This window comes from Gorilla gorilla, chromosome 4 (assembly GCF_029281585.2).
Source record: "Gorilla gorilla gorilla isolate KB3781 chromosome 4, NHGRI_mGorGor1-v2.1_pri, whole genome shotgun sequence".
Lineage (NCBI taxonomy): Eukaryota > Metazoa > Chordata > Mammalia > Primates > Hominidae > Gorilla > Gorilla gorilla.
The window spans coordinates 60912718-60938923 of NC_073228.2; the positions used below are offsets into that span (position 1 = coordinate 60912718).

At 43.3% G+C, this 26206-nt stretch overlaps 1 protein-coding gene and 1 pseudogene across 5 annotated transcripts in view; both read left to right on the forward strand.

Annotated features, from left to right (window-relative positions):
* The window catches only part of LOC101128092 (leucine-rich repeat-containing protein 37B), a 60518-nt gene that overhangs the window by 26501 nt on the left and 7811 nt on the right, over positions 1–26206 (forward strand). For 4 of the 5 annotated variants that reach the window (XM_063706547.1, XM_063706544.1, XM_063706545.1 and 1 more), the window contains 8 exons: positions 1091–1197; positions 1760–3189; positions 5070–5141; positions 8252–8323; positions 11130–11201; positions 11847–11927; positions 15362–15433; positions 16018–16092. In XM_063706547.1, coding sequence (XP_063562617.1) covers positions 1760–3189; positions 5070–5141; positions 8252–8323; positions 11130–11201; positions 11847–11927; positions 15362–15433; positions 16018–16092 — 1874 coding nt within the window. In that variant the 5' untranslated portion in view covers positions 1091–1197. Of the gene's footprint in view, positions 1–1090; positions 1198–1744; positions 3190–5069; positions 5142–8251; positions 8324–11129; positions 11202–11846; positions 11928–15361; positions 15434–16017; positions 16093–26206 lie in introns of those variants that run through there. The other variant, XM_055388535.1, reaches the window with a different exon arrangement.
* LOC129533976 (endophilin-A2-like) lies at positions 20669–26202 on the forward strand (annotated as a pseudogene).

Here is a 26206-nt window from a genome sequence, read left to right on the forward strand (position 1 = left end):
ACTTAATTTGGGGCTAGAGTGTTTTATTTAACTTTCACTCCAAAGTTGCAAAGTGTTTTGAAGTTTTTCCCTGTAAAATAATTATTTTAATTCAATTTAAATCAAACCCACCAAGGAAACTTCCAGCTTTAAGAAGTCTAGCTTCCTGTGAAATATGAGAGGAAGTTAGCACTGATTTCAGAAATCTGATTATAACAAATAGATCCATCCCTAAATGAGGCGAATCTTGGAATCCCTTCAATTTTATTTTATTTTTTTGAGACGGAGTTTCTCTCTTGTTGCCCAGGCTGGAGGGCAATGTTGCGATCTCAGCTGACTGCAACCTCTGCCTCCCAGATTCAAGGGATTCTCCTGCTTGAGCCTCCTGAGTAGCTGGGATTACAGGCATGCACCACCACGCCTGGCTAATTTTGTATTTTTAGTAGAGACGGAGTTTCAGCATGTTGATCAGGCTGGTCTGGAACTTCTGACCTCAGTGATCCACCCACCTCGGCCTCCCAGAGTTCTGGGATTATGGGTGTGAGCCACTGTGCACAGCCCCCCTTCAATTTTAAAACCATCACTATGCACCCCGTGCCTGTGCTAGGCACTGGAAGAAGATGAAGCGCCTTCTTGGAGTTTACATGCTGATAATTGTGCCAGACAGTAATAAAATAGGTAAGGGCTGTGGGGGAAGTCAGCTGGGTTCTAGTTATAGTCCCATTTCAGGAAATTATTTAACAGCTGACTTTAACAACCTAAGCTTCTTCTCCATGTGTGCACACAGGGTAGATCTCTGAAGGGTGGCGCTGTAACTTCTAGGGTAATGGCTGTGTTGAGTTAAGGCAGGATGACAGTTCAGCCTCCTCCCAGGCTAGTGCAAAGGGCTCTTCCCTCAGATTGAAGCCTTCTCTCCCAGACTGAATTGCCCACCCCAACACCCCTCCTACAGAAAATTTAGAGTCCTCGCTTATTCCCTGGCAGCCCCTACCTAATAGGGTGGTGAATTAATTATCAAACATGCAACAGTTTAGCGAAAATGGCAACATTTTGGAATAAATGACTGTAACGCGCGTCCTGCCTGCCACCCTAACTGGCGCCCATTTTGCAGGTCAGTTGCTCTCCCCTGAAGGAAGAGTATTCTCGGATTTCACCTCGGAGGAGGAAGAATTCAGGCTGCCAGAACTGGACTAGCGCTTCTGAAGATCCCAAGGCCAGGTCCCGTGACTTCCTTGGGAAGTTCTGCCACGCCCCCACCCCACCCAACGCCACCACAGCAGGCCGCTGGAGTCCTGGGACCACCCTGGTCTGCGGCCCAAATCCTTCCTCACTAAGGGGAGGGGAGGGGTGTTCCGGCCTGGCGGGGTGGGAAGGGGCGCTTGGGCGGGATTGTGACATAAGGTTGCCCTGGTAACATGGAACAGATCTGGACCCAAGCCTAATAAAGGTGGCATAAATAAAGGTGTCATAAAGACAGGGCGTGGCACACGCTTGTAAGGGGCATGAGCATCTCAGGGCTGCCAGAATGGCTTTCGCTGAGTGCATAGCCCCAGCGTGTGTCATGTCTTGGCTGCGTTTCTGGGGCCCATGGCCCCTCCTTACGTGGCAACTATTGTCTTTACTAGTCAAGGAGGCTCAGCCTCTGACCTCTAACCCCCTGGGGCCACCTGAGCCCTGGTCTTCCCGCTCCTCCCATCTCCCGTGGAAATCTCCCCATGCACCTGCTCCCCCAGCAGCCGTGGGGGACTTTGATAACCTGGGGCCCTCTGCTTCTTCGCAGATGTCAGCCCTGCCTCAGGAATCAACTGAAAATTTGGCTCCATTCCTGAGGGAATTGGATTCAGCTGGAGAGCTGCCCCTGGGGCCAGAGCCGTTCTTGGCTGCACATCAGGATTTAAATAAGTGGACTCCAGAAGAAAGGCTCCCAAAGGTGGCTCCGCTTCTGGACCGGGATCAGAACCAGGCCCTAGTTCAGCTTCCTCGCCTCAAGTGGGTTCAAACTGCAGATCTAGATCGGGCTGCAGGTCGTCAGGCAGATGAAATACTTGTTCCACTAGACAGTAAGGTTTCAAGACCAACCAAATTTGTTGTTTCGCCCAAGAACCTGAAGAAAGATCTAGCTGAACGTTGGAGCCTTGCTGAGATTGTTGGGATTCCACACCAATTATCCAAACCTCAGCGTCAGAAACAGACTTTGCCGGATGATTATTTGAGTATGGACACACTGTATCCCGGCAGCCTGCCTCCAGAACTCCAGGTGAACGCAGATGAGCCTCCAGGGCCTCCTGAGCAATTTGGACTTTCTCAATTCCATCTAGAGCCCAAAAGTCAAAATCCAGAGACCCTTGAAGACATCCAGTCCTCTTCACTCCAGGAAGAAGCCCCAGTGCAGCTTCTACAGCTCCCTCAGGAGGTAGAACCTTCAACCCAGCAGGAGGCCCCAGCTCTGCCTCCAGAGTCCTCTATGGAGAGTCTAGCTCAGACTGCACTGAATCATGAAGTGACAGTTCAACCTCCAGGTGAGGATCAAGCTCATTATAATTTGCCGAAGATTACAGTCAAACCTGCAGATGTGGAGGTTACCATGACTTCAGAGCCTAAAAATGAGACAGAATCTACCCAAGCCCAGCAGGAGGCCCCAATTCAGCCTCCAGAGGAGGCGGAACCTTCTTTTACAGCCCTGATGACTACAGCTCCTCCTCCAGAACACCCTGAGGTGACACTTCCACCTTCAGACAAGGGTCAGGCTCAGCATTCACACCTGACTGAAGCCACAGTTCAACCTCTGGACCTGGAGCTTAGCATAACTACAGAGCCTACTACAGAGGTTAAACCGTCTCCAACCACGGAGGAAACCTCAGCTCAGCCTCCAGACCCGAGGCTTGCCATAACTCCAGAACCCACTACAGAGATTGGACATTCCACAGCCCTGGAGAACACTAGAGCTCCTCATCCAGACCAGGTTCAGACTCTGCATCGAAGCCTGACTGAAGTCACAGGTCCACCTACAAAGTTAGAATCTTCGCAGGATTCATTGGTGCAGTCTGAAACTGCACCAGAGGAACAGAAGGCCTCCACAAGCACCAACATATGTGAGCTCTGCACGTGCGGAGATGAGACTCTGTCATGTGTTGGTCTCAGCCCAAAGCAGAGGCTCCGCCAAGTGCCTGTGCCAGAGCCCGACACCTACAATGGCATCTTCACCACCTTGTAAGAATCACCTTTCCTCAATCATCCTCTGTGACTTGCCTGACATGGCAGCCTTTTCCTGGAGGCCTTCCTGGGCCTTCTTTATCTCCCCAAGCCATACTGACAACTGACTTTCTGCTTTCACCTTTGCTTGTCAATTCTCCCTTCTCCTCATTCTCCTTTAATGTTAGACCCATTCTCCAGTCTTTTACTTTTTCTCCAGTCTTTTACTCTTACTCATTCTTATTTACCCCATCACATCATTCCTTAACTGCTGCTCTGCTCCTATTTTCGCTTCACCCTCTTTTTTTTTTTTTTTTTTTTTTTTTTTTGAGACAGAGTTTTGCTCTTGTTGCACAGGCAGGAGTGCAATGGCACGGTCTTGGCTCACCGCAACCTCCATCTCCCGGATTCAAGTGATTCTCCTGCCTCAGCCTCCTGAGTTGCTGAGATTACAGGCATGCGCCACCACACCTGGCTAATTTTTTGTGTTTTTAGTAGACGGGGTTTCTCCATGTTGGTCAGGCTGGTCTTGAACTCCTGACCTCTGGCGATCCACCCACCCTAGCCTCCCAAAGTGCTGGGATTACAGGTGTGAGCCACCGCGCCTGGCCCGCTTCACCCTCTTTACAGCAGCCTGTCACTCTCCCGATCTCAGTGATGATGCTCTAAGTGGTTAAGAGTTGATACTGGAGCCAGGCTGCCTGGGTTTGAACCCAGGTCTGTTTATTAGCGTGGTGATCCAGAGCAAGTTATTCTGCTCTGTGACTCAGTTTCCTCCTTTTAAACTGGGGATTATGCTAGTTGCCATTTCATAGGATTGTTGTGAAATTTAGGTGAGTGAATATATGAAACACTTCATCAGTGCCTAGCATATGTAGGAGTGTTGGCTGTTAACATGATTACTCTGTCCTTTAGTGATGTCCAGAACTCATCTTTGTCCCTGTCTTTTTATATGTAGCACTCATTTTGTGTCAAACCCAGGACCAAGTATGCTATTGTCTGCAGAACATGAAAATGATAGGAGGGAAGAAAGAGAACAGGCATAAAAAGGGCAGTGTATATAATTAATTCCTAAAAGATAATGCATACCATCGGTGCTAGAATTTACCAGAATCTGTGGTCCTTGAGGTGTGGAGATCAGGGAAAGCTACATGGATAAGCTAAAAGTTTCCTTGGGTCTTAAAGAGTACACAATGAGGTATGGAAAGCCATTGAAAGTTTCCAAGCAAGAGAGATTAAATGATTAAAACAGGAAGATTATTTTATTTTATTTTATTTTTTTGCTTTATGTTCAAGTATAGACATGCAAAGGATTATTTTAGAATCCATATGTAGAGTGCCCAAAAGGAAAAGCTTATTTCAGGGAGACAAAATAGAAAGGTCTAGCAAAATGTAGGAGTAAAGTGTGAAGGGGCTAAATCAGATCAGTTGTAATAAGAGTGGAAAGAAGAAGCCTAGGATGTTTCAACAGAGGGCAAAGCTTTGGTGTTACCTGGGATAGGGTTTCTTTCTACTTATTTATCGATAAAGAAAAGCTTATGCCCTTTTTTCTGTTGAATTATGTACCATTTTTGTGTTGATTTGTAGGAGTTTGTTTAGACACATAAGTGCTTTTGGATAAAATACTTACATTCAAAGTAATTAACTGGCATCGTCTGTCCAAGAAATGGGATGGATAGGAAGTTAAGCTTCCGGGAGATGCCTCATCATTTGTTCCAGTGGCCCCGCATTATTTCTTGATGAATTGTGCAAACTGGGAAGCTGATAGCTCTGGAAATGAGAAAGCAGGTGTTATTTTCTGTTTCCGAATATCCCCGACAAGGTTGCCATGATTCTTTTATTTATCCTGTTCATTCTTTGCCTGCCTATTCAAGGATATAAACTGTCTTTCTTCACAGAAATTTCCAAGGAAACTATATTTCATACATTGATGGAAATGTATGGAAAGCATACAGTTGGACCGAGAAACTGTGAGTATATTCTCTGCAAGTATGACAAAAAACTAACTGCATTGTAAGATCCTTCTTGCTCCAGAATTTTGAGGTCCATACCTCTGAGAAAAGATATTTCCCCTCCATACCCCAAATCAACCTCTGTGGATTGCAATCCTATGGTTATTTTAAAATTAAATTTGGTAGGCTCTCTCTAAAATAAGAAGCAATTTAAATTTATTTTTTATCATACAAATAATACATGGTTATATTCTTTTTTTTCTCTTTTTTTTTTTTTTTTTTTCAGAGACAAGGTCTTACTTTGTCCCCTGGGCTGGAGTGCAGTGGCATAATCACATCTCACTGCAGCCTTCACCTCCCAGGCACAAGTGATCCTCCCATCTCAGCCTCCCAAGCAGCTGGGACCACAGGTGCATGCCACCGCGCCCACCTAATTTTGTATTTTTTGTAGAGACGGGGTCTTCCTATGCTGCTTAGGCTGGTCTTGAGCTCCTGGGCTCAAGTGATCCTCCCACCTTGGCCTCCTAAAGTCCTCATATTATAGGCATGAGCCACCACCCCCAGCCCATGATTCTATTTTTAATGTATAAAAATGCAATAACAGGTATAACAAAAACCCTCCTTCTGCCCTACTCCCTCATCCCTGAGGTAATGCTACTGTGTGTTTAGTATACATGCTTCCAGACTTTTCCCCATTTACCTACATACATATTTACATAAAGCAAAATAGATTTATTGTGTCGTTTTTAAAATCTTTTTTCTTTTCATAAAGGGTAACATCTTGCAACTTGATTCTTTCACTTCATGGTATCACTTATATGATATTCTTTCACTTCATAATTTCTTTCCTTCCTAGGACTTAGAGGGTCACCCCATTCATTTTAAACTCCTGCATAATCCATAGTATGGATGCATCATAGTTTATTTAATAATTTCCCCATTGATGAATGTTTAGCTTATGCTTAGTGGGCAAGTACTCCTGTAGCATAGATATCTAGAAATGGAAGAGTTGGGGTGAAGACTATGTAGATATAAAATTTTAATTGTCCTCAAAAATGTTGTGCCAACTGACTCTATTGTCAGCAGAATGTGACAGCATTCATTTCCCCACACCTTTTCAGTGTTGGGTATTCACCAAATTTTTGTTGAAGTTATGGATGAGTAAAAGGGAATCCATCCAAATTTGAATTTTTCTGATCACTCATGAATTTAATTAAATATCTTTATATGTTTATTGAACATTTGTGTTTCTCCTCTGAGTTTTCTGTCCTTTGTTCATTTTCCTGTTGAATTGTTTTATCGTTTTCTTCCTGATTTGTAGAAGGAATTAGTTGAGACACATAAATGATTTTGGAAAAAATGCTTACATTCAAAGTAACATTTTTCACAACAGTTTGTGTCACATCATTAGTTTGACTTATATAGACAAGACATACATGAGTTGTAAATTAAAAATCAAACACATGCTAGGTGCAGTGGCTCACAGCTGTAACCCCAGCACCTCGGGAGGTCAAGGCAGGTGGATCACCTGAAGTCGGGAGTTTGAGACCAGCCTGGCCAATATGGTGAAACCCCATCTCTACTGAAAATACAAAAATTAGCCAGGCATGGTGGTGGGTGCCTATAATCCCATCTACTTGGGAAGCTGAGGCATGAGAATTGCTTTATTTATTTTTTGAGACGGAATTTTGTTCTTGTTGCCCAGGCTGGAGTTCAATGGTGGGATCTTGGCTCACTGCAAGTTCCACCTCCCGGGTTCAAGGGATTCTCCTGCCTCAGCCTCCTGGGTAGCTGGAATTACAGGTGCCCGCCACCATGCCCAGCTAATTTTTCTATTTTTAGTAGAGACAGAGTTTCACCATGTTAGGCTGGTCTCGAACTCATGACCTCAGGTGATTCATGTGCCTTGGCTTTCCAGAATGCTGGGATTACAGGCATGAGCCACCACGCCAGGCCAGGACTACATTTTAAAATCAAGAAAATCATTACAAAATTCAGGGTAGTGGTTACCTATTAGGGTTAGAGAGAGGAATATGATTGGAAAGGGGCACACTGGGGCTTCTGGGATGCTAGCAATAATCTTTTGTAACAATGTTTACATGGGTATCTGCTTTATAATTATTAAACTGAATATTTGGCCAGGTGAGGTGGCTCATGTCTGCAATCCCAACACTTTGGGAGGCAGAGACAGGAGGATCACTTGAGCCAGGAGTCTGAGACCAGTGTGGGTAACAGCATGAGACCCTGTCTCAGAAATTAAATTAAATTAAATTAAATTAAATATAAACAACATTTATGTCATGTGCACGTTATGCACATTGTAGTTCTCAAATTTTTTTGATGGGGGAAAAAAGTGGAATGGCTTCACTTGCAGCCCTGACATGGTCCCATGTGGGGCTTTTGTAATAAGGTTTGGGAAAGAGAGGAGGAAATGGAGGTTCTGCTGATCTTGGTGCCACCCAGAGTTGGATTCTGAAAGGTATATTATGATCTAGAGAGGAGTCATTAAAGATACAATTTGGTGGGAAGAGTGGAGCAGTGTGCTTGTGTGTGTGTGCTTGCACGTGTGTGTGTGCTTGCACGTGTGTGTGTGCTTGCTTGTGTGCTTGTTTGTGTGCTTGCTTGTGTGTGTGCATGTGTGCGTGTGCTTGCATGTGTGTGTGCTTGCAAGTGTGTGTGCGTGCTTGCAAGTGTGTGTGTGTTCTTGCCTGTGTGTGTGTGCTTGCATATGCGTGTGTGTGCTTGCCTGTGTGTGTGTGCTTGTGTGTGTGTGCACTTTCCTGTGTGTGTGCACTTGCCTGTGTGTGTGTGCTTGCATGTGTGTGTGTGCTTGCCTGTGTGTGTGCTTTTGTGTGTGTGTGTTTGCATATGTGTGTGTGCGCTTGTGTGTGTGTGTGTGTGTGTGCTTGCAAGTGTGTGTGTGTGCTTGCCTGTATGTGTGGTGGTGGTGGTGGAGAGGGATGGACAGAAAAAGGAAAATGGAAGGAAAGGTTTGAACGAAAGCAGAGCAGATCCCACCATCTTGAAATGACCATGACCCAACTTTCCTCCACATGCAGGAGATAGTCCTGTGTAGCAAATAGTTGTAGTTTGCATTTTAACCTAGAAATAACTTTTTCATTTTCCAGAATTCTCAGTGAAAATTATTTGACTGAATTACATAAGGATTCATTTGAAGGCCTGCTATCCCTCCAGTATTTGTAAGTTAGTTAATCATATTTTTGAGTTTTTAGTCATATTATCTTTAAAATGAATAAGAGGTTCAAATTAGATAATCTCTAAGATTTCTTCCAGCAATAAAATTCTGCAATTCTGTAAGTTTGTATAGGGTCTCAGCCCATCTCTAGCATTAGCTACATCCTATGCATTTTCAGTTTTTAAATTGTATAGACAAAATACAGACAGAAAAAATTTCACATGGTAAGAAGATCTGAGCAGTGACTGACACCCATATGAGCCTTGTTTTCTAAGGGTTTACATACCATCTTCTTCTATTCGATCTACCGCCAGTAGATCAAATCTCACCTAAGGTCTATTTTTTAATAGCCTATTAAGTTAAGAATGGTTTTTGCATTTCTAAAGGACTGTGAAAGAAAAAAGAAAGAGAAATATGCGAGAGAGATCATATGTGGCCCACAAAGCCTTAAAATATTTACTGTCTGACCTTCACAAAAAAAGATTTGAAAAAGTAGGTTTAGTAGGATGAAAGGAATTAAAGTTAACTTCAGATTGTTGCCTAAAGGAGAAGAAAATATAGACCACCTACATTCATTTGAACATCATTAATCCAGAATTTTTTGGTAATTTAATCGGAATTAAATTAACATTTAAATATTTGAAATCAGTTGAATTATAGAAATAATATTATCAAGAATATTAAGCTACCAAGAGAATAGACTAGTATTAAGGATTTCATTTCAGGAATTGTTATATTAAAACAGATGTTTAAAATGGTGGTTAAGTGGTAGAGCTAGAAATGTTTACAGTAAGAAGCATATCAGAAATGCCCCTAACTCTTCACTAATTACACAGTAACTATCTCCCCAGCCCTGTTACCAAGAAAGGGATACCTGCATAGTATTTCTGTCTGTTTAGAGACAAGAAGATACTATGTTCAATTGCTATGAAAGCTTGATTCTTATCCTCTGTCCATAGAGATGTGTATGTCATTAATCCTTATTAGTGATGCTCTTTTGCAGACAGATTCTTTCAAATGTGAAAGGCTTAAGGAAAGTGGGTGTAAAGACCCTCAAGTGGATGCCAAAGTGCTGCAGAGGCCATGAAGTAATAAAACTACATTTGCTTTAAAATAATCATTTTCCTACTACTCACTCCCCCAGCTATTCATTCATTTATTTATTTATTTTGAGACGGAGTCTTGCTCTGTCACCCAGGCTGGAGTGCTGTGGTGCGATCTCGGCTCACCACAAGCTCTGCCTCCCTGGTTCACTCCATTCTCCTGCCTCAGCCTCCTGAGTAGCTGGAACTACAGGCACACGCCGCCACGCCCAGCTAATTTATTGTATTTTTAGTAGAGACGGGGTTTCACCTTGTTAGCCAGGATGGTCTCGTTATCCTGATCTTGTAATCCACCCGCCTCAGCCTCCCAAAGTGCTGGGATTACAGGCATGAGCCACTGCGCCCGGCCAGCTATTCATTTGTTTTACAAATATTTTAATTTACTTTATTTCCATGTGTCAGTTTTAAACATGGTGGGCAATGCAGATGATCAAGACCTAGTCCATGCTTTCAAGGAGTTTATGCTCAGAAAAAATGGGATGAAAAATAACTACATTAATAAGAAGAAATGGATGTAGGCACTAGGAGGGATAAATTGTTTCTGAAGCATAGAAGAGGGGAAAATGACTTCAGTTTGGACCCAGGAAGATGTTACTAGAACAATCCCATTTGAATAGGACTTTGAAGGGCCATTGTGTAGCATCGGACAGACATCTTGGGGACAATATTCTAAACTTGCAAAGGGGAAATGGGAGAAGGGCAAAACACAGGAAAGTCTTCGAGGAATGCCATGAGTACCTGTAGATTACAAGGAGGGAGGGTAGGAAATTGGAGCCAGATCTTCTAGGGCTTTGAATGCCAAGCTGAGGAGCCATCATGGGGAGCCATGTTATCACAGCAGTGCTGTAAGATGGATCTGCATCACAATCATTGAGAGGGCACATTAGAACTCAGTTCTGGACTCCGCCCTCATAGTTATTGATTCAGTTGGTCTAGAGTGGGACCAAGAATTTGCATCCTCAATAATTTCCCAGGAGGTGCTGGTCTTTGCAAGCCACTTCTGGAGAGTTTATATGATGACTGTGTGGAGGATAGTTTAGGAAGAGAGAGACTAGAGATGGAGACATCAGCCAGACAACGTTACACCATCCAGGTAAAGAGGGAGGGAAAAGCCCCATCTCTGTATAACTGAAGAAATTGCTTTCATGAAATATTAAAGCAATATAAAACCAAAAATGAATTTCTATTAATATGATAGAAATTAATTGTATTAATATGATTTGAATATTAGTTCAAAGTTATGTATTAAGTAAAGGGGTAACTTCCTTTCAAATGCTGTTGAAAGGATGTCTTTTATTTCTTCTGATACTGAACTGGCTTAGGAAAACAAAGCTAAACTAGGAAGATGTATAAATGTGAGGCTATTCGTTTTAATATTAGAAACTATACATAGAGATAAAAGCTTTGAGCTCATAATCTAGGATTTGATGAGACTACAAAAGGGCATCTAATCAAGTCTACTGCTCTCAGGAAAAATTAATTCCAAAGTCTATTAAGTTGTATATTTTATTTATTAAAAGTATGAAGGTAAGACTCTAGGAGAGGTACAGGCAGGGTTAGGAGCTCTGGAAAGTTCAAATACAGGTCCAAATGTTTAGAGTCGAGATGAAAAATGTGTATTCAATATTTTTCTAAACTCTTGCTATTATTCATACCAGTCAACACTGATAACTTATCAAGGCAATATTTTCATTTTATTTTTCCTAGAGATTTATCCTGCAATAAAATACGATATATTGAAAGACATACATTTGAATCACTACCATTTTTGCAGTATATGTAAGTTACAAATATAACTTTATTACATTTGGAATTTTTATAAAACTTAATTATAAACCTCTTTGCTATTCATTTTGAAATATGATTAAAATTTGACCAGTAGAAAGGTACAAAAATTATATAGCAAGTCCTTTTTGTCTCTAGCAAAGATTAGTGTGAGAATTATTACACAGATCGTAGTGAATCATCAGAGAGCAGTGGTTCTCAACTGGTGTGATTTTGTACTCAGGTGACACTTGGTAATGAGACAGTTTTGCTTGACAAAACTGTGGTTGTGCTCCTGGCATCTGGTGGGCAGAGGCCAGAGATGCTGCTAAACATCCTGCAAAGTATAAGACAAACCCCCACGGCAAAGAGTTATATAGTCCAAAATGTCGATGGTACTGAAGTTGTGAAATCCTGTTCTAGAGAGATGAAGATCACTTAACACAGGTATTTACTGAGCGCTCACTGTTTTGTAGCTAATGCGCCACATGTGCAATGTTAAAGTATAAATCATAAGCCAGTATCTTCCACAGTGAGATTGCCTTAGTGCACAGAGAAAGGATTGAGGTGATGTTCCATCCTATGTAAATTAGACTCACAGCAAATGATAAATGTTCTGAAATAATTTTTTTTTCCTTTGGCTTATGTCTTTTTTTGTAGAAATCTGGGCTGCAATTTAATTACAAAACTGAGCCTTGGAACATTTCAGGCGTGGCACGGAATGCAGTTTTTACACAACTTGTAAGTGAAATAGAAGATGAATACGTGTAAACAACTATTTTGTATAAAAACTCATACAATTATTGGTTAGCTGGGTATAAGCCCATTATGAACTCTGAAAAGTGTGTCTTAAGATCCATTCATTTTTCTGAAATGGGGAAACTAAGGTACAAAGCGGCCAAGAGACTTACACAGCTTATATATGACCTGCTCTGCTTGTCCTAGTTCTGACCTATGGCATGGGCAAGAAAAGGCATCAAACAAGTGACCCTCAAATTAGCCTTGTTGCTGGGCGGGTGGCTCAGGCCTGTAATCCCAGAACTTTAGGAGCTGAGGGGGTGGATCACCTGAGGTCAGGAGTTCAACACCAGCTTGGCCAACATAGTGAATCCCCATCCCTAATGAAAATACAAAAAAAATTAGCTGGGCGTAGTGATGCAGTTTTTTGCTCCCTGGAGGACTTTGTGTTAAGCTTTCTCCCTTGCAGCTAAATGTTGCAGACATTTAAGCAGTTTGAAACTCTGCATATGAGCAGGAATCAAAGTTAAATCCAAAGTGTAGGGCTGGGCGTAGTGGCTCCTGCCTATAATCCCAGCACCTTGGGAGGATCACTTGAGGTCAGGAGTTTGAGACCAGCCTGGCCAACATGGCGAAACCCCGTCTCTACTAACGATACAAAAATTAGCAGGTCGTGGTGGCAGGCGCCTGTGATCCCAGCTATCGGGAGGCTGAGGTTCGAGAACGGCTTGAACTCCGGAGGTGGAAGTTGCAGTGAGCCGAGATTGTGCCACTGCACTCCAACCTCCCCTCCAGGCTGGTCTCGAACTCCTGTGACCTCAGGTGATCTGCCCACCTTAGCCTCCCAAAGTGCTGGGGTTACAGGCGTGAGCCACCATGCCTGGCCAAAATGGTGTTTATGTTAAGCTATTGTGCAAAACAAAATTTTGTAAAGAAAATACGTCGCTCTATTTTAATTCCAGATACTTTCCTGACTACTCTTCTACCATAAGTGCAAAAATTCTATGATTTCTCTGTATAACATACCCAGCAAATCAGAGTGGGTATATTCAATGGCCTGAAGGGGACTTTAGACTCAAGGTGAAGATTCTCCTCTACATCTGACTTTAGAAAATACTTTCCACCTTTCTTGTGGTTCAGAAATCTAGTTTCACACAGTTCATTTTGAGGTAGAGGGAGGTGTTCAGGATGTGTCTGGATTAGAGCAGCAGTTTCTGCAGATGCTCCTCTCTGTCTTCATTAATTTGCTGATGCTTAACTTAGGGAAGACACACTGAGGGTCTGTTTTTCTTTTGCCCTCACACCAGAGAACAGGCTCATTAGGTCCCTCCACCAAGAGGTTTGGGTAGCATCAGTACAAATGTCTTAAACTCACCACCTTTACTAAGCACTTTATAACAGTGGGAGTCCCACATCAGAATCTGGTGGCCAGGAGCAGTGGCTCATGCCTGTAATTCCAGCACTTCTGAAGGCTGAGGTGGGTGGATCACCTGAAGTCAGGAGTTCGAGACAAGCCTGACCAACATGGTGAAACCCCGTCTGTACTAAAAATACAAAAATTAGCTGGGTGTGGTGGTGGGCACATGTAATCGTAGCTACTCAGGAGGCTGAGGCAGGAGAATCACTTGAACCCAGGAGGCGGAGGTTGCAGTGAGCCAAGGTCATGCCATTGCACTCAAGCCTGGGCGACAGAGCAAGGCTCCAACAGAGATGGAGTTTTACTACGTTGGTCAGGCTGGTCTGGAACTCCTGACATCAGATGATCCACCCGCCTGGCTTCCCAAAGTGCTGGGATTATAGGCCTAAGCCACCAGGCCCAGCCAATAAATGGAAACTTTAACTCAAAAGAAGGAAGGAAGGAAGGGAGGAAGGAAGGGAGGGGAGGGAGGGAAGGGAGGGAAAGGAAAGAAGGAGGGAGGGAGGGAAATGAAGAAAGAAAGAGAAAGAAAGAAAAGAAAAAAATTGTAAAACCATAAGGTTAAAGTAAACCTTTTTTCTTCATACAGAGTAAGCACGTGAGTTCAGATTACACCTTTGCTTCTCCATAGCTTGGTGACCTAGGACAAGTTATGTAACCTCTCTGTGCCTCAGTTTCCTCATTTATAAAATAGGGCAATAATAATATCTACCACATAAGGTTATTGTGAGGATGAAGTGTGAAATGCTGATCACAAATACATAGCAGCCTAATAGATACTCACTGTAAGAATTATTATTTTTATAATTTCTGCAAAAGTACAGTGATGATTCTTGGGTTAACCTAAAGCGTGATTTTCTTTTATTTCTTCCTGTTTCTTTTCTTTTTCTTGTTCACTTTAAAGAATTAAAAAGAAAATAGATTCCAGCATTTTGGAATAAAAATTCACATCAAAGTGAATTTATTCATTTTATTGACAGATAAACAAAATGTCATTTGTTTATTCAATAAACATTTATTAAATCCCTAGTAAATTTCAGACATCATACCAGGCACAGGGATGACAATGACAATAAGATGTGGTCTCTGCCCTCAAGGAGCTGATAGCCCAGGAGACTGACAAGTAGACAGGTGGTTACATGCAGTGTAACGAAGGCTGTGATGTCATACAGGAAGACAAGTGGGAGTATGTGATGGGAGTATGGTTTTGACCAGTTCCTCCTCTTAGATTTATCCCTTTTTCTTTGGGTATAAAGCAAAAGAATTGGTCCTATTTTTTTTCCTTAACTGTGCAAATTAAACCATAAATTTAAAAAACTTTATAAAGATAAAAGGCAAGCAGTCAGGCGCAGTGTCTCAGGCCTGTAATCCTAACACTTTGGTAGGCCGAGGGGGGTGGATCACCTGAGGTTGGGAGTTGGAGACCAGCCTGTCCAACATGATGAAACTCTGTCTCTACTAAAAATACAAAAATTAGCTGGGCGTGGTGGCACGCAACTGTAATCCCAGCTACTCAGGAGGCTGAGGCAGGAGAATTGCTTGAATCCAGGAGGTGGAGGTTGCAGTGAGCCAAGATGGAGCCATTGCTGTCCAGCCTGGGTGACAGAGCAAGACTCCATCTCCAAAAAAAAAAAAAACAACTTGAATTATGGATGAACAACTTGAATTATGGAGGACACTAGAAATAGCGTTTCCTACAGAGTCAGGGCTTCCTACCAACATCGTCATTTCTAGGGTTTTTGACCTGAAAAGTTCTGTGGCATATTTTTTCTTTGCTATCCACTTCTTGTGTTTTTTTTTTCTACTTCTTCCCTGCTTTCTCTCCTCTACTTTATCTTCTAGAGACCTAGGTAGTTCCCAAAGGAATAGTGCTTTATGGAGTCTAATGGTGATTTATTATGTAAAAGCAGAAAATTATTTTTTTTACCTAAAAGTTCCATACCAAAAAATGAATATAGACTTTTTATGCAGTTTCACACATTGAAAATGCAGGTAATTTTAATTTCATTGCATTTTTCAGAATTCTCAATCGCAATCCTCTGACTACTGTCGAAGATCCATATCTCTTTGAACTGCCGGCATTAAAATATCTGTAAGTACTATAGTACTCTCATGAGTCATGAGATGATTTGTGCTTTTTAAATTTGTCATCAAAGATAAAGTATTTTGCATTTAGGCTAAAAAGTCATAATTTAAATTTTAACTGAGTTATTGAAAAAAGTTATTGGCAAAGAAAAGGATTAAGAAAGGATGTATAATGGTCAAGACAGCCAGCGGGGGAAGAGATTAGTGTCGAAGAAGCCGTATAGATTTGGAACATGTAGACACATGGAGGAATATTACTTAACCAAGAAAGCAAAGAGAAATAGGTGTTCGTTATTCTAAAAAGGAAGAAAAGAGTAAATCAAGATGGTTGAATGCAATATGAAATGAGAAGTAAGATAATGGTAAAAAAAAAAAGTGTAAGTTCTGTTAAATATCATTAATTTGATGATGTAGATGAACTTAAATTTCTTTAATAAGATCTCTCTGGAATTTTACGGCAAATAAACTGTTGAAGCAGCGTGTTTTATAGAGAAGCCAAAATAGAAGTAATCAAATGTCCTTGAATTATCTTTTGAAGTACAGAATTTTGTAATGGGTTCATATCATGAATGTTTCGGCTTTCTTCTTCAGAGACATGGGAACAACACACATCACACTTACAACACTTAAGAACATTCTCACGATGACTGTTGAACTGGAAAAACTGTAAGTTATTTTTTCTTAGATTTATTTTTACTTAGTTGGTTTTTTAGGTTTGTTTTATTATTTTCTTAAGTCAGGTTTATTGAGATTTAGTTTTCATATAACATTCACCCTTTATAAGTGTATAGTTTGATGAGTTTTGACAAATGTATAGTTACATAACCACCACCACATTCCCAATATAAAGGATTTCTGTCACCTCAGAAAGGCCCCTCATTTCCCTTTGTAGGCAATCCCTTCCTCCCACCATCAGCCCCTGTTAGCTACTAATCTGATTTCTGTTCCTATAGTTTTGTCTTTTTCGGAATGTCTTATAAATGAAATCATGTAGCATGTAGCCTCTTGTGTTTGACTTCTTTCACTTAGTATTGTTTTTTATTTTTTTTGAGACGGAGTCTCACTGTCACTCAGGCTGCAGTGCAGAGGCATGACCTCAGCTCACTACAACCTCCGCCTCCCAGGTTCAAGTGGTTCTCCTGCCTCAGCCTCCCAAGTAGCTGGGATTACAGGTGTGTGCCACCATGCCCAGCAAATTTTCATATTTTTAGTAGAGATGAAGTTTCACCATGCTGGCCAGACTGGTTTCGAACTCCTGACCTCAAGTGATCTGCCCGCTTCGGCCTCCCAAAGTGCTAGGTGTGAGCCACCTCGCCCGGCCTCACTCAGCATAATTTTTTTTGAGATTATGCTACCATCCATGTTGTTGCCCCTATCAGTACAGCTGGCCCTCCATATCTACAGGTTCCTCATCCATGGATTCAACTAACCATGGATGGAGAATATTTGGAAAAAATAAAATATATAAAATAATACAACAATAAAACAGTAGAAAATTTAAAACACGGTACAATTATTTACATACCATTTACACTGTACTAGGTATTTAAAGTATACCCGAGGCTTATGTCATTTATTATATCAAGTATTATGTCATTCCATATAAAATATTTCAGCATCTGTGGACTTTGGTATCTGCAGGGGGTCCTGGAGCCAATCCCCTGCAGACACCGAGGGACAACTCTTCACTCCTTTTTATTGCTCAGTAGTATTCCAGTTGTGTGGATGTATCAATTTGTTTATCCATTCATCAATGTATAGACATTTGGGTAGCTTCCAATTTTTTGCAGTTATGAATAAAACTCCTAAAAACACTCATATACAGGTCTTTGTGTGAACCAATGTTTTCATTTCTTTGGGTAAATACCTAGGAGTTGGATTGTTCACATGCTTAGTGTATATTTAACTTTTTAAGAAACTGCTGAACTGTTTCCTAAAGTGGCTGTGCCATTTTACATTTCCACCAGCATTGTATGAGAGTCACAGTTGTTCCACATCTTCAGCATTTTTTTTTTTTTTTTTTTTGCAACACAGTCTTGCTCTATCCCCAGGCTAGAGTGCAGTGGTGCCATATTGGCTCACTGCAACCTCTACCTCCTGAGTTCAAACAGTTCTCCTGCCTCAGCCTCCCAAGTAGCTGTAGGCACCCGCCACCACAGCCAGCTAATTTTTATATTTTTAGTAGAGATAGGGTTTCACCATGTTGGCCAGGCTGGTCTTGAACTCCTGACCTCAATGGATCCACACCCCCTGGCCTCCCAAAGTGCTGTGGTTACAGGCGTGAGCCACCATGTCCAGCCCAGCAGATATTTTTTTGAGACAGAGTCATTGCTGGAGTGCAGCAGCAAGATCTCAGCTCACTGCAAACTCGGCCTCCCAGGTTCAAGTGATTCTCCTCCCTCACCCTCCTGAGTAACTGGGATTATAGCCACACCCCACCATGCCCAGCTAATTTTTATATTTTTAGTAGAAATGGGGTTTCATCTTGTCGGCCAGGCTGGTCTCAAACTCCTGGCCTCATTTGATTCACCTGCCTTGGCCTCCCAAAGTGCTGGGATTACAGTTGTGAGCCACCATGCATGGCCCAGCCCAGCAGATTCTTATATTTGAGTTTTTAAAGAAATGTTCACCTTTCTACTGCTAGATGTGTAGTAGAATCTCATTGTGGTTTTAATTTGCATTTCTTTAATAGCTAGTGATGTTGAATGTTCAAGTGCAAATATCTTCTTTACTATACTGTTCAAATCTGTTCCCATATTTTAATTGGATATTAATATTTTTATTGAGGCTTTTTTTCCCTGTTATCCCATTGGAGATTCATTATTATTGAGTTTTAAGAGTGCTTTAGGCCAGGCATGGTGGCTCACGCCTGTAATCCCAGCACTTTGGTAGGCCAAGGCAGGTGGATCACAAGGTCAGGAGATCAAGACCATCCTGGCTAACACAGTGAAACCCAGTCTCTACTAAATACACACACACACACACACACACACACAAACACACACACAATTAGCCGGGCGTAGTGGCGGGCACCTTTAGTCCCAGCTACTCGGGAGGCTGAGGCAGGAGAATGGCGTTTTCCCAGGGGGTGGAGCTTGCAGTGAGCAGAGATCACGCCACTGCACTCCAGCCTGGGCGACACAGTGAGACTCCATCTCAAACAAAAAAAAAAGAGTGCTTTATAGATTCTAGATACAAGTCTTTTCAGGGACCAGGTACAGTGGCTCATGCCTATAATCCCAGCACATTGGGAGGCTGAGGCAGGAGGATTGCTTGAGGCCAGGAGTTTTAGACCACCTGGGCAATATGGTGAAACCTTGTCTCTACCAAAAACATAAAAATTAGGCAGGTGCGGTGGTGCTCACCTGTGGTCCCAGCTACACAGGAAGCTGAGGTGGGAGGATTGCTTGAGCCTGGGAGGTCGAGGCTGCAGTGAGCTGTGATCGCCACCGCACTCCAGCCTGGGTCACAGAGTGAGATACTATCTCAAAAATTAAGTAAATAAATAAAAACAAAAAACAAGGCCTTATAGATATGTGTTTGGTAAATATCTTCTCTCAGGTTGTGATTTGTCTTTTCATTCTGTTAAAAGTGTTCTCTGGCTGGGCATAGTGACTCACACCTGTAATCATAGCACTTTGGGAGGCCGAGGCAGGTGGATCACTTGAAGTCAGGAGTTCGAGACCATCCTGGCCAACGTGGCAAAACCCCAATCTCCACTAAAAATACACAAATTAGCCAGTTGTGGTGGTCCATGCCTGTAATCCCGGCTACTCAGGAGGCTGAGGCACAAGAAGTGCTTGAACCTGGGAGGTGGAGGTTGCAATGAGCCAAGATTGCACCACTGCACTCCAGCCTGGGCAACAGAGTGAGACTCTGTCTCAAAAAAATAAAGAAAGAAAGAAAATAAATAAGTAAAGTTTTGTGAAGAGCAGAAGTTTTTAATTTTGATCAGCTTTAAGTTAGCAATTTTTTCTTATATGGCTTGTGCTGTTTTGTTTCTTACCTAAGAAATCTTTAAGAACCTGTTGTTTAATCCAAAGTAGAAAAGATTTACTCTCTATGTCTTCTCCCAGAAATTGTGTAGTTACATTTAGATCTATGATCCATTTTGAGTTAATTTGCATATATGGTGTGAGGTTTATAGTTTTTTTGTTTTTTTGCAATTTTATTTTTATTTTTTGGAGAAATGAGGTCTCACTGTGTTGTCCAGGCTGGTTTCGAACTCCTGGCCTCAAGTGATCCTCCGGCCTCGTTCTCCCAGAGTGCTGCAATTATAGGCATGAGGCATCATGCCTGGCCTTCTTTGTAGATATAGGTATAGATATATATCTGTCTATATCTATATATATCTTCACCAGGTGTGATGGCACACTCCTGTAGTCCCCGCTACTAGGGAGGCTGAGGCGGGGGTATCGCTTGAACCCAGGAGGTAGAGGTTGCAGTGAGCCAAGATGACACCACTGCACTCCAGCCTGGGTGACAGAGCAAGACCCTGCCTAAAAATATATATATATATATATATATATATATATATATTTATATATTTATATATTTATATATATATAGTATATATATTTATATATGTATTTTATATATATTTCTATATATATTCTATATATATATTTCTATATATTCTATATATATATTTCTATATATATTTTATATATTTATATTTTATATATATTTTATATATTATATATATATATATATTTCTGCAGGGCCCTATTGTGAGTTTGTTACACAACTTACTGCAACTTAAATTGTGCCACCACCACCCCCCACAATATGGCAAGCTAAATAGAAACTCAGTTATGCTAAGGCTGGTTGAGGGCATTATGCAAGATTAGCATGGAAAGGGCCCTTCATTTGGCACTCTGCTCCGTTCATTTTTGTCAGGTCACTTTCTTATCTTCACTGGGCTTTACTGCTCTAGCCTCACTTTCCTCAGCCTCCTGCAGCATCTTCGCTGTAAGCTACATCCCTTCCTCTCTGGATGAAGTCCTCTTCATCGACCAACTTTCTCACTTAGTTCTCTAAGATAGTGAGGATCTGTCTGCTTTCTTCTTGACCATTAGTGGATAGGAAAAAAATGCTCTGATTTTCTGTAACCATTTGTCACCAAGGCCATAAAGACATTGAACTAATTTCCTTATTGGAGTTCATTATTGGAAGTCTTGAGGAGTTTACACATTTATCTACAAAGTAAGTAGGCCAGCTCATTTGTCTTGGCTCATGTGTAATGATCTTTAATGCGTATTGAAAAATTACTATTCTCAAGTAAGGATAATGTATATCTCAGGTCATTTACAGTCTCAAAGTTTTTCAGTATACTTTAAAACAATCCTGCGAACAGATCTAGATTGAAGGAGACTAAAGAATCATGAACTCGAGGTGGCCCCGGGGCAGGCGCAGAGCTGGCAAGCACGTGGTGGGGCCCCTGAGGCGTGCAGAGGGTCACGCACCTGGGAGCCTGTTGCTGGCGTGGTCTGGGTGGGAGGTTCGGCGGCGGGAGGCAGTCTGTCGGTTGCAGGGCTGAAGAAGCAGTTCTACAAGGCGAGCCAGCTGGTCAGTGAGAAGGTCGGAGGGGCTGAGGGGACCAAGCTGGACGATGACTTCAAAGAGATGGAGATGTCATCAGCAAGGCGGTGACGGAAATGCTGGCAAGGACCATCAAGTACCTGCAGCCCAACCCAGCCTCTCAGGCTAAGCTGACCATGCTCAACACGGTGTGCAAGATCCAGGGCCAGGTGAAGAACCCCAGCTACCCGCAGTCGGAGGGGCTCCTGAGCGAGTGCCTGATCCACCACCAGAAGGAGCTGGGCAACGAGTCCAACTTCAGTGACGCACTGCTGGATGCCGGCAAGTCCATGAAGCACCTGGCAGAGATGAAGGACTCCCTGGACATAGAGGTCAAGCAGAAATTCATTGACCTCCTCCAGAACCTGTGTGAGAAAGACCTGAAGGGGATCCAGCACCACCTGCAGAAGCTGGAGGGCCGCCGCCTGGACTTTGACTAAAAGAAGCGGCAGGGCAAGATCCCCGATGAGGAGCTGCATCAGGCACTGGAGAAGTTTGAGGACTCCAAGGAGGTAGCAGAAACCAGCATGCACAACCTCCTGGAGACCGACATTGAGCAGGTGAGTCAACTCCGGGCCCTGGCGGAGGCGCAGCTGAACTACCACTGGCAGGCCATGCAGATCCTGGACGAGCTGGCAGAGAAGCTCAAGCGCAGGATGCGGGAAGCTTCCTCACGCCCCAAGCAGGAGTATAAGCCCAAGTTCCGGGAGCCCTTTGACCTCGGAGAGCCTGAGCAGTCCAACGGGGGCTTCCCCCGCACCACAGTCCCCAAGATTGCAGCTTCATCCCCTTTCCGATCTTCCGACAAGTCCATCCGGACTCCTAGCAGGAGCATGCCGCCCCTAGACCAGCCAAGCTGCAAGGTACTGTATGACTTCCAGCCTGAGAACCATGGGGAGCTGGGCTTCCATGAGGGCGATGTCTTCACGCTGATCAACCAGATCAACGAGAACTGGTACCAGGGCATGCTGGACAGCCAGTTGGGCTTCTTCCTGCTCAGCTACGTGGACGTGCTCGTGCCTCTGCCCAGTGACTCACTGGTGCCCCCGCCCCGCCCCTCCATCCACACAGGGTGGCACCCCCTGCCAGGTCTCCTGCCTTCCATGGGCTCCTGCTGCCAGGGCGGTGTCCAAGCCTGCGGGCGCCACCCAGGCCCGGGCCCTTGAGGTACTCCCTCAGCAGGGAGCCACACTTGGGTGGGAGGCTTATCTGGGTGGGTGGGGACGCTCGTTTACACTAGCGCTTACCCCTAACGGTGACGGCTCCCTTCCTCACTCCATGGCGCCGGCCTCCTCCCCGCTCCCCATCTCCTCACCCAGCTGGCCCAGACGGGGCAACACTAAGGTGCTCTCAGAAACACTAATGTTCCTCCAGGGCAGCCCCCACCTCTGTCCTGACCCCATGGCAGCCCAGCCCACAGCCTACCCTCGAGTTCCATGGCCTTAACAGGCTTGGATCAAGTGTCCCTGTGGGGTGGCTCAGAGACAGGACCCTGGTTTTAAATCCCCCCACAAGCCTGCTCCTGGCAATGAACCCTAGCCCCACTCCAGGGCCACAGTACCCCAGCCTCACACATGCACTCCTCCCCAAGGCCAGGGCAGAGGGCCTCACTGTTTCCCTGGCCTGCTGTCAGCTTGCAGCCAGGAGACAGAGGCCAGCTGGGATCTGCCCCACCTTCCCCCCGTACCGCTCCCCTCAACCAGGACAGAGAACATGGCCTCCTCTAGGGCCCTGCCTCCCAAGCCTTACCCTCACACACCAAGTACCTTTTCAGCTTTTTAACTGCCCCCAGCCAGGCCCACGGAAGCCTGTGTCACTCTGGCACAAGCTGCCACCACCAGCCACCTACACACCCCCCCAGCACACCTCGCACGGGACCACAGCCCCAGCCGTGCTGCTAAGGGCCAAGCACAAAGGCTCCAGTGAGCAAATGTTCAAGCCCCTGGTAGCCAGGCCTCCCCCTGCCGAGCCGCTGCCACCCCACCCTGTGGGAAGTGGCCCCAGCCATCTCCTCTAGACCACGGCAGGCAGCCCCGGGGTCCCCAGACCCCTGTCCAGGCCAGCATGTCTGCAGCCCCGACATCTGCTTCCTCTGTCGCCCAATCCAAAATCGATGAAATGGAGGGTCCTCTGGGCTGGGCCACATTCACATTCCTCTCCCCCTGAGGCCCAGCGAAGCCTCCGGACCCCAGGCTCTGCTCTGCACCCTCGTGATCAGCAGTACATGAAGGGCACAGACACCCTGGCAGAGATGAGCACACAGCCTTGGGCACGGTTCAGAGGAAACTGAAATGTATGCCCGAATTTTGTAAACAGAAGTGTTAAAGTTCTTTCTACAAAAAAAAAAAAAAAATCATGAACACAAAATGCAATGTCTGATATTTGATTGGATTCTGAATTTTTTAAGCCATGTTATGATTGGGACAATTGTGAAAATGTGTATATGGAATGCATAGTAAGCAATGATAATATTAAGTTCCATTGGGTGATGAGAGTCTTCTGGTTATGGAGGAGAATGCATTGGTTCTTAGGGGCTGCACAGTGAAGTATTTAATGGTAAAGGGTCATTATGTCTGCAACTGACTCTCAAATGGTTTGTCCATTAAATGTATAAACATACACACATGGAAAGGAAATGTGGCAAAGTATTAGCTACTGTTGATTCCAGATGAAAGTTATACAGGTGTTCGTTATACCATTTGAAAATGCTTCCTAGCCATCCTAAGCCTTAAAGGAAAAAAAGAAAATGTTTAAAATCAAAAGCTGGGGGCAGGAAAAGAATAACAAAACCTTTGGGCTCATGCCTGTAATCTCAGCACTTTGGGAGGCCAAGGAGAGGGGGTTGCTTGAGCTCAGGAGTTTGAGACCAGCCTGGGCAACATGGTGAAACCCCATCTCTACAAAAAATACAAAAATTGAGCCAGGTGCGGTGGCAGGCACCTGTAGTTCTAGCTACTCAGGAGGCTGAGGCGGGAGGATCACTTGAGCCCAGGAGACAAAGGCTGCAGTGAGCCGAGATTGCACCACTGCACTCAACCTGTGTAACAAAGCGAGACTCAGCCTCAAAACAAAAGAAACATCTTTGTGTCAGAGTTAAGGTTGCTATATAAGTAAAATGCTAGGTTATTGTTCTGGGTACATTCAATCTATATGAAGATCAGAGGCTTCTATTGGACCCAAAAGAATACGAGTCACTTGTGATTATTCCTCTGTAGGTTTGAAAGATGTATCAGGCCAACTTACTGGATGCAGTTTTAATTTAAAACTCTATACATCATACCCCCAAATCACAGACTTCATGTATCCATTGAATACTCTTCTGTTTCCACAGTCTTAATGTGGCCCTAACAAAGTCATCCTTTTAGAGGACTCAAAAGAGGCCCCCCCTACAACTTCTGTAATGTAATATTTATAGTAGTTAACATTTATTGATCACTCACTGTGTGCCAGACATTTTTCAGGTAGGGATTCATTTAATCCTCAAAACTCATTTGAGGTAGGTACTATTATAATGACAAGGCGAAGGAACAGAGATTAAGCAATTTGCCCAAATTTACGTTATTCACAGAGCTGGGATTTAAGCCTAGTCTGGCTGTGGAATCTGTATTCTTAATGACCATGCTATACTGCTTAAGATTAACCTTGAGAATTTATTCCAGTTACAGAGATTGTTTTTATTTCTCTGAAACTGCCCCCAAGAAGCCATAACAATAAATTAATCAATTATCTTGGTTATCTCTTTTGCCCAAATTTATATTTTGAAAAAAATTCAAACATGCCAGAAAGATGAAAGAATACTACAGAATCCAGTCAAAGATCAGGCACTGCATGTCATGTCTTCATTTCCTTTAATCTAAAACATGCCTCTACTTTTTTTGATCTTTCATGACATTGGCATTTTTTAAGAGTCAAAGATAGTTGTCTTGTAAGTTGTCCCACAATCTGGATTTCTCTGTTTCCACATGAGATTCAAGTTAAGCATCTTTGGGAAGAATACTGCATAGGTGACGTATCTTTCCTGCCTCGTGACCCCAGGTGGCTCATAATGCTAAGTTTGATCACTTGTTTAAGGTGATCTTCCAGATCTCTCCACTGTAGTTATTTTGCTGGGTGTGGTGGCTCACACTTGTAATCCCAGCACTTTGGAAGGCCGAGATGGGCAAATCACTTGAGTCCAGTTTTAGACCAGCCTGAACAACAAGGTGAAACCCTGTCTCTACTAAAAATAACAAAAATAAAAAACTAAAATTAGCTGGGGTGGTGGTGCAAGCCTATAGTCCCATCTACCTGGGGGGGCTGAATTTGGAGGGTCACTTGAGCCCAGGGGGGTCGATGCTGCAGTTAGCTATGATTTTGCCACTGTACTTCAGCCTAGGTGACAGAGTGAGACCTTGTCTCATAAAAAAATAAAAGATTACTTTTCCCTTTGGTAATTAATAAAAAATCTGTGGGGTGGTACTTTGAGATCAGTGAAGATCCTGTTCTCAAATGTCTTTTCACCCAACTGTCCATCAGTGATAATCTTTGTCTGAATCTATTTTTATTACATTGGTGGTTGCAAAGTGACACTTTTTAAAATTCTGTCATTCCTTCTACATTTATTAGCTAGCATTATTTCATTAAAGAACAACTCCCCCTCTTTTAAAATATCATTCTTCATGGATTTTTTATATATTATGTTGTAGCTTATTGTTGTTATTCTTTTGAATGCTCAAATTGTCCAGATTTGGCCAATGCAATCTCCGTTATTTTTTTTAACCCCATAATCCAGGTTAAGCTGAGCTATTTTTAATGCCCAGAGTAATTTCTAATACTTCCCACTCCCAACAGGAATTGAGAAAGGGCCTTCAGAAGTTGGTGGCTTATTCAGACTCTTCTTAGAAGTCTACCTTCTTCCTGTATACTTTCAGCCCAAAGCGAGACTTTTGAGTCGGGAAGAGATACCTCTGAATTTAAACTACTGATCAGTGTCACCCAATTCTAATCCCAACCACCTTTATTCTAGGCATACCATACTCACTGCCATGCTTACCCTTCAGTTGGGCACCTGTGTCCTCCTTCCCATTGGCCTTCTGGTTCCTACCCAAGTGTCCAGTCCACAGGTCTCAGTAACACCTCTGTGCCCAGCCCTGTGGTAGCATTGGCTGCCTCCTTTACCTACTCAAGTAACCGCTTTACCACTAATTTATTGTTTTGTGTT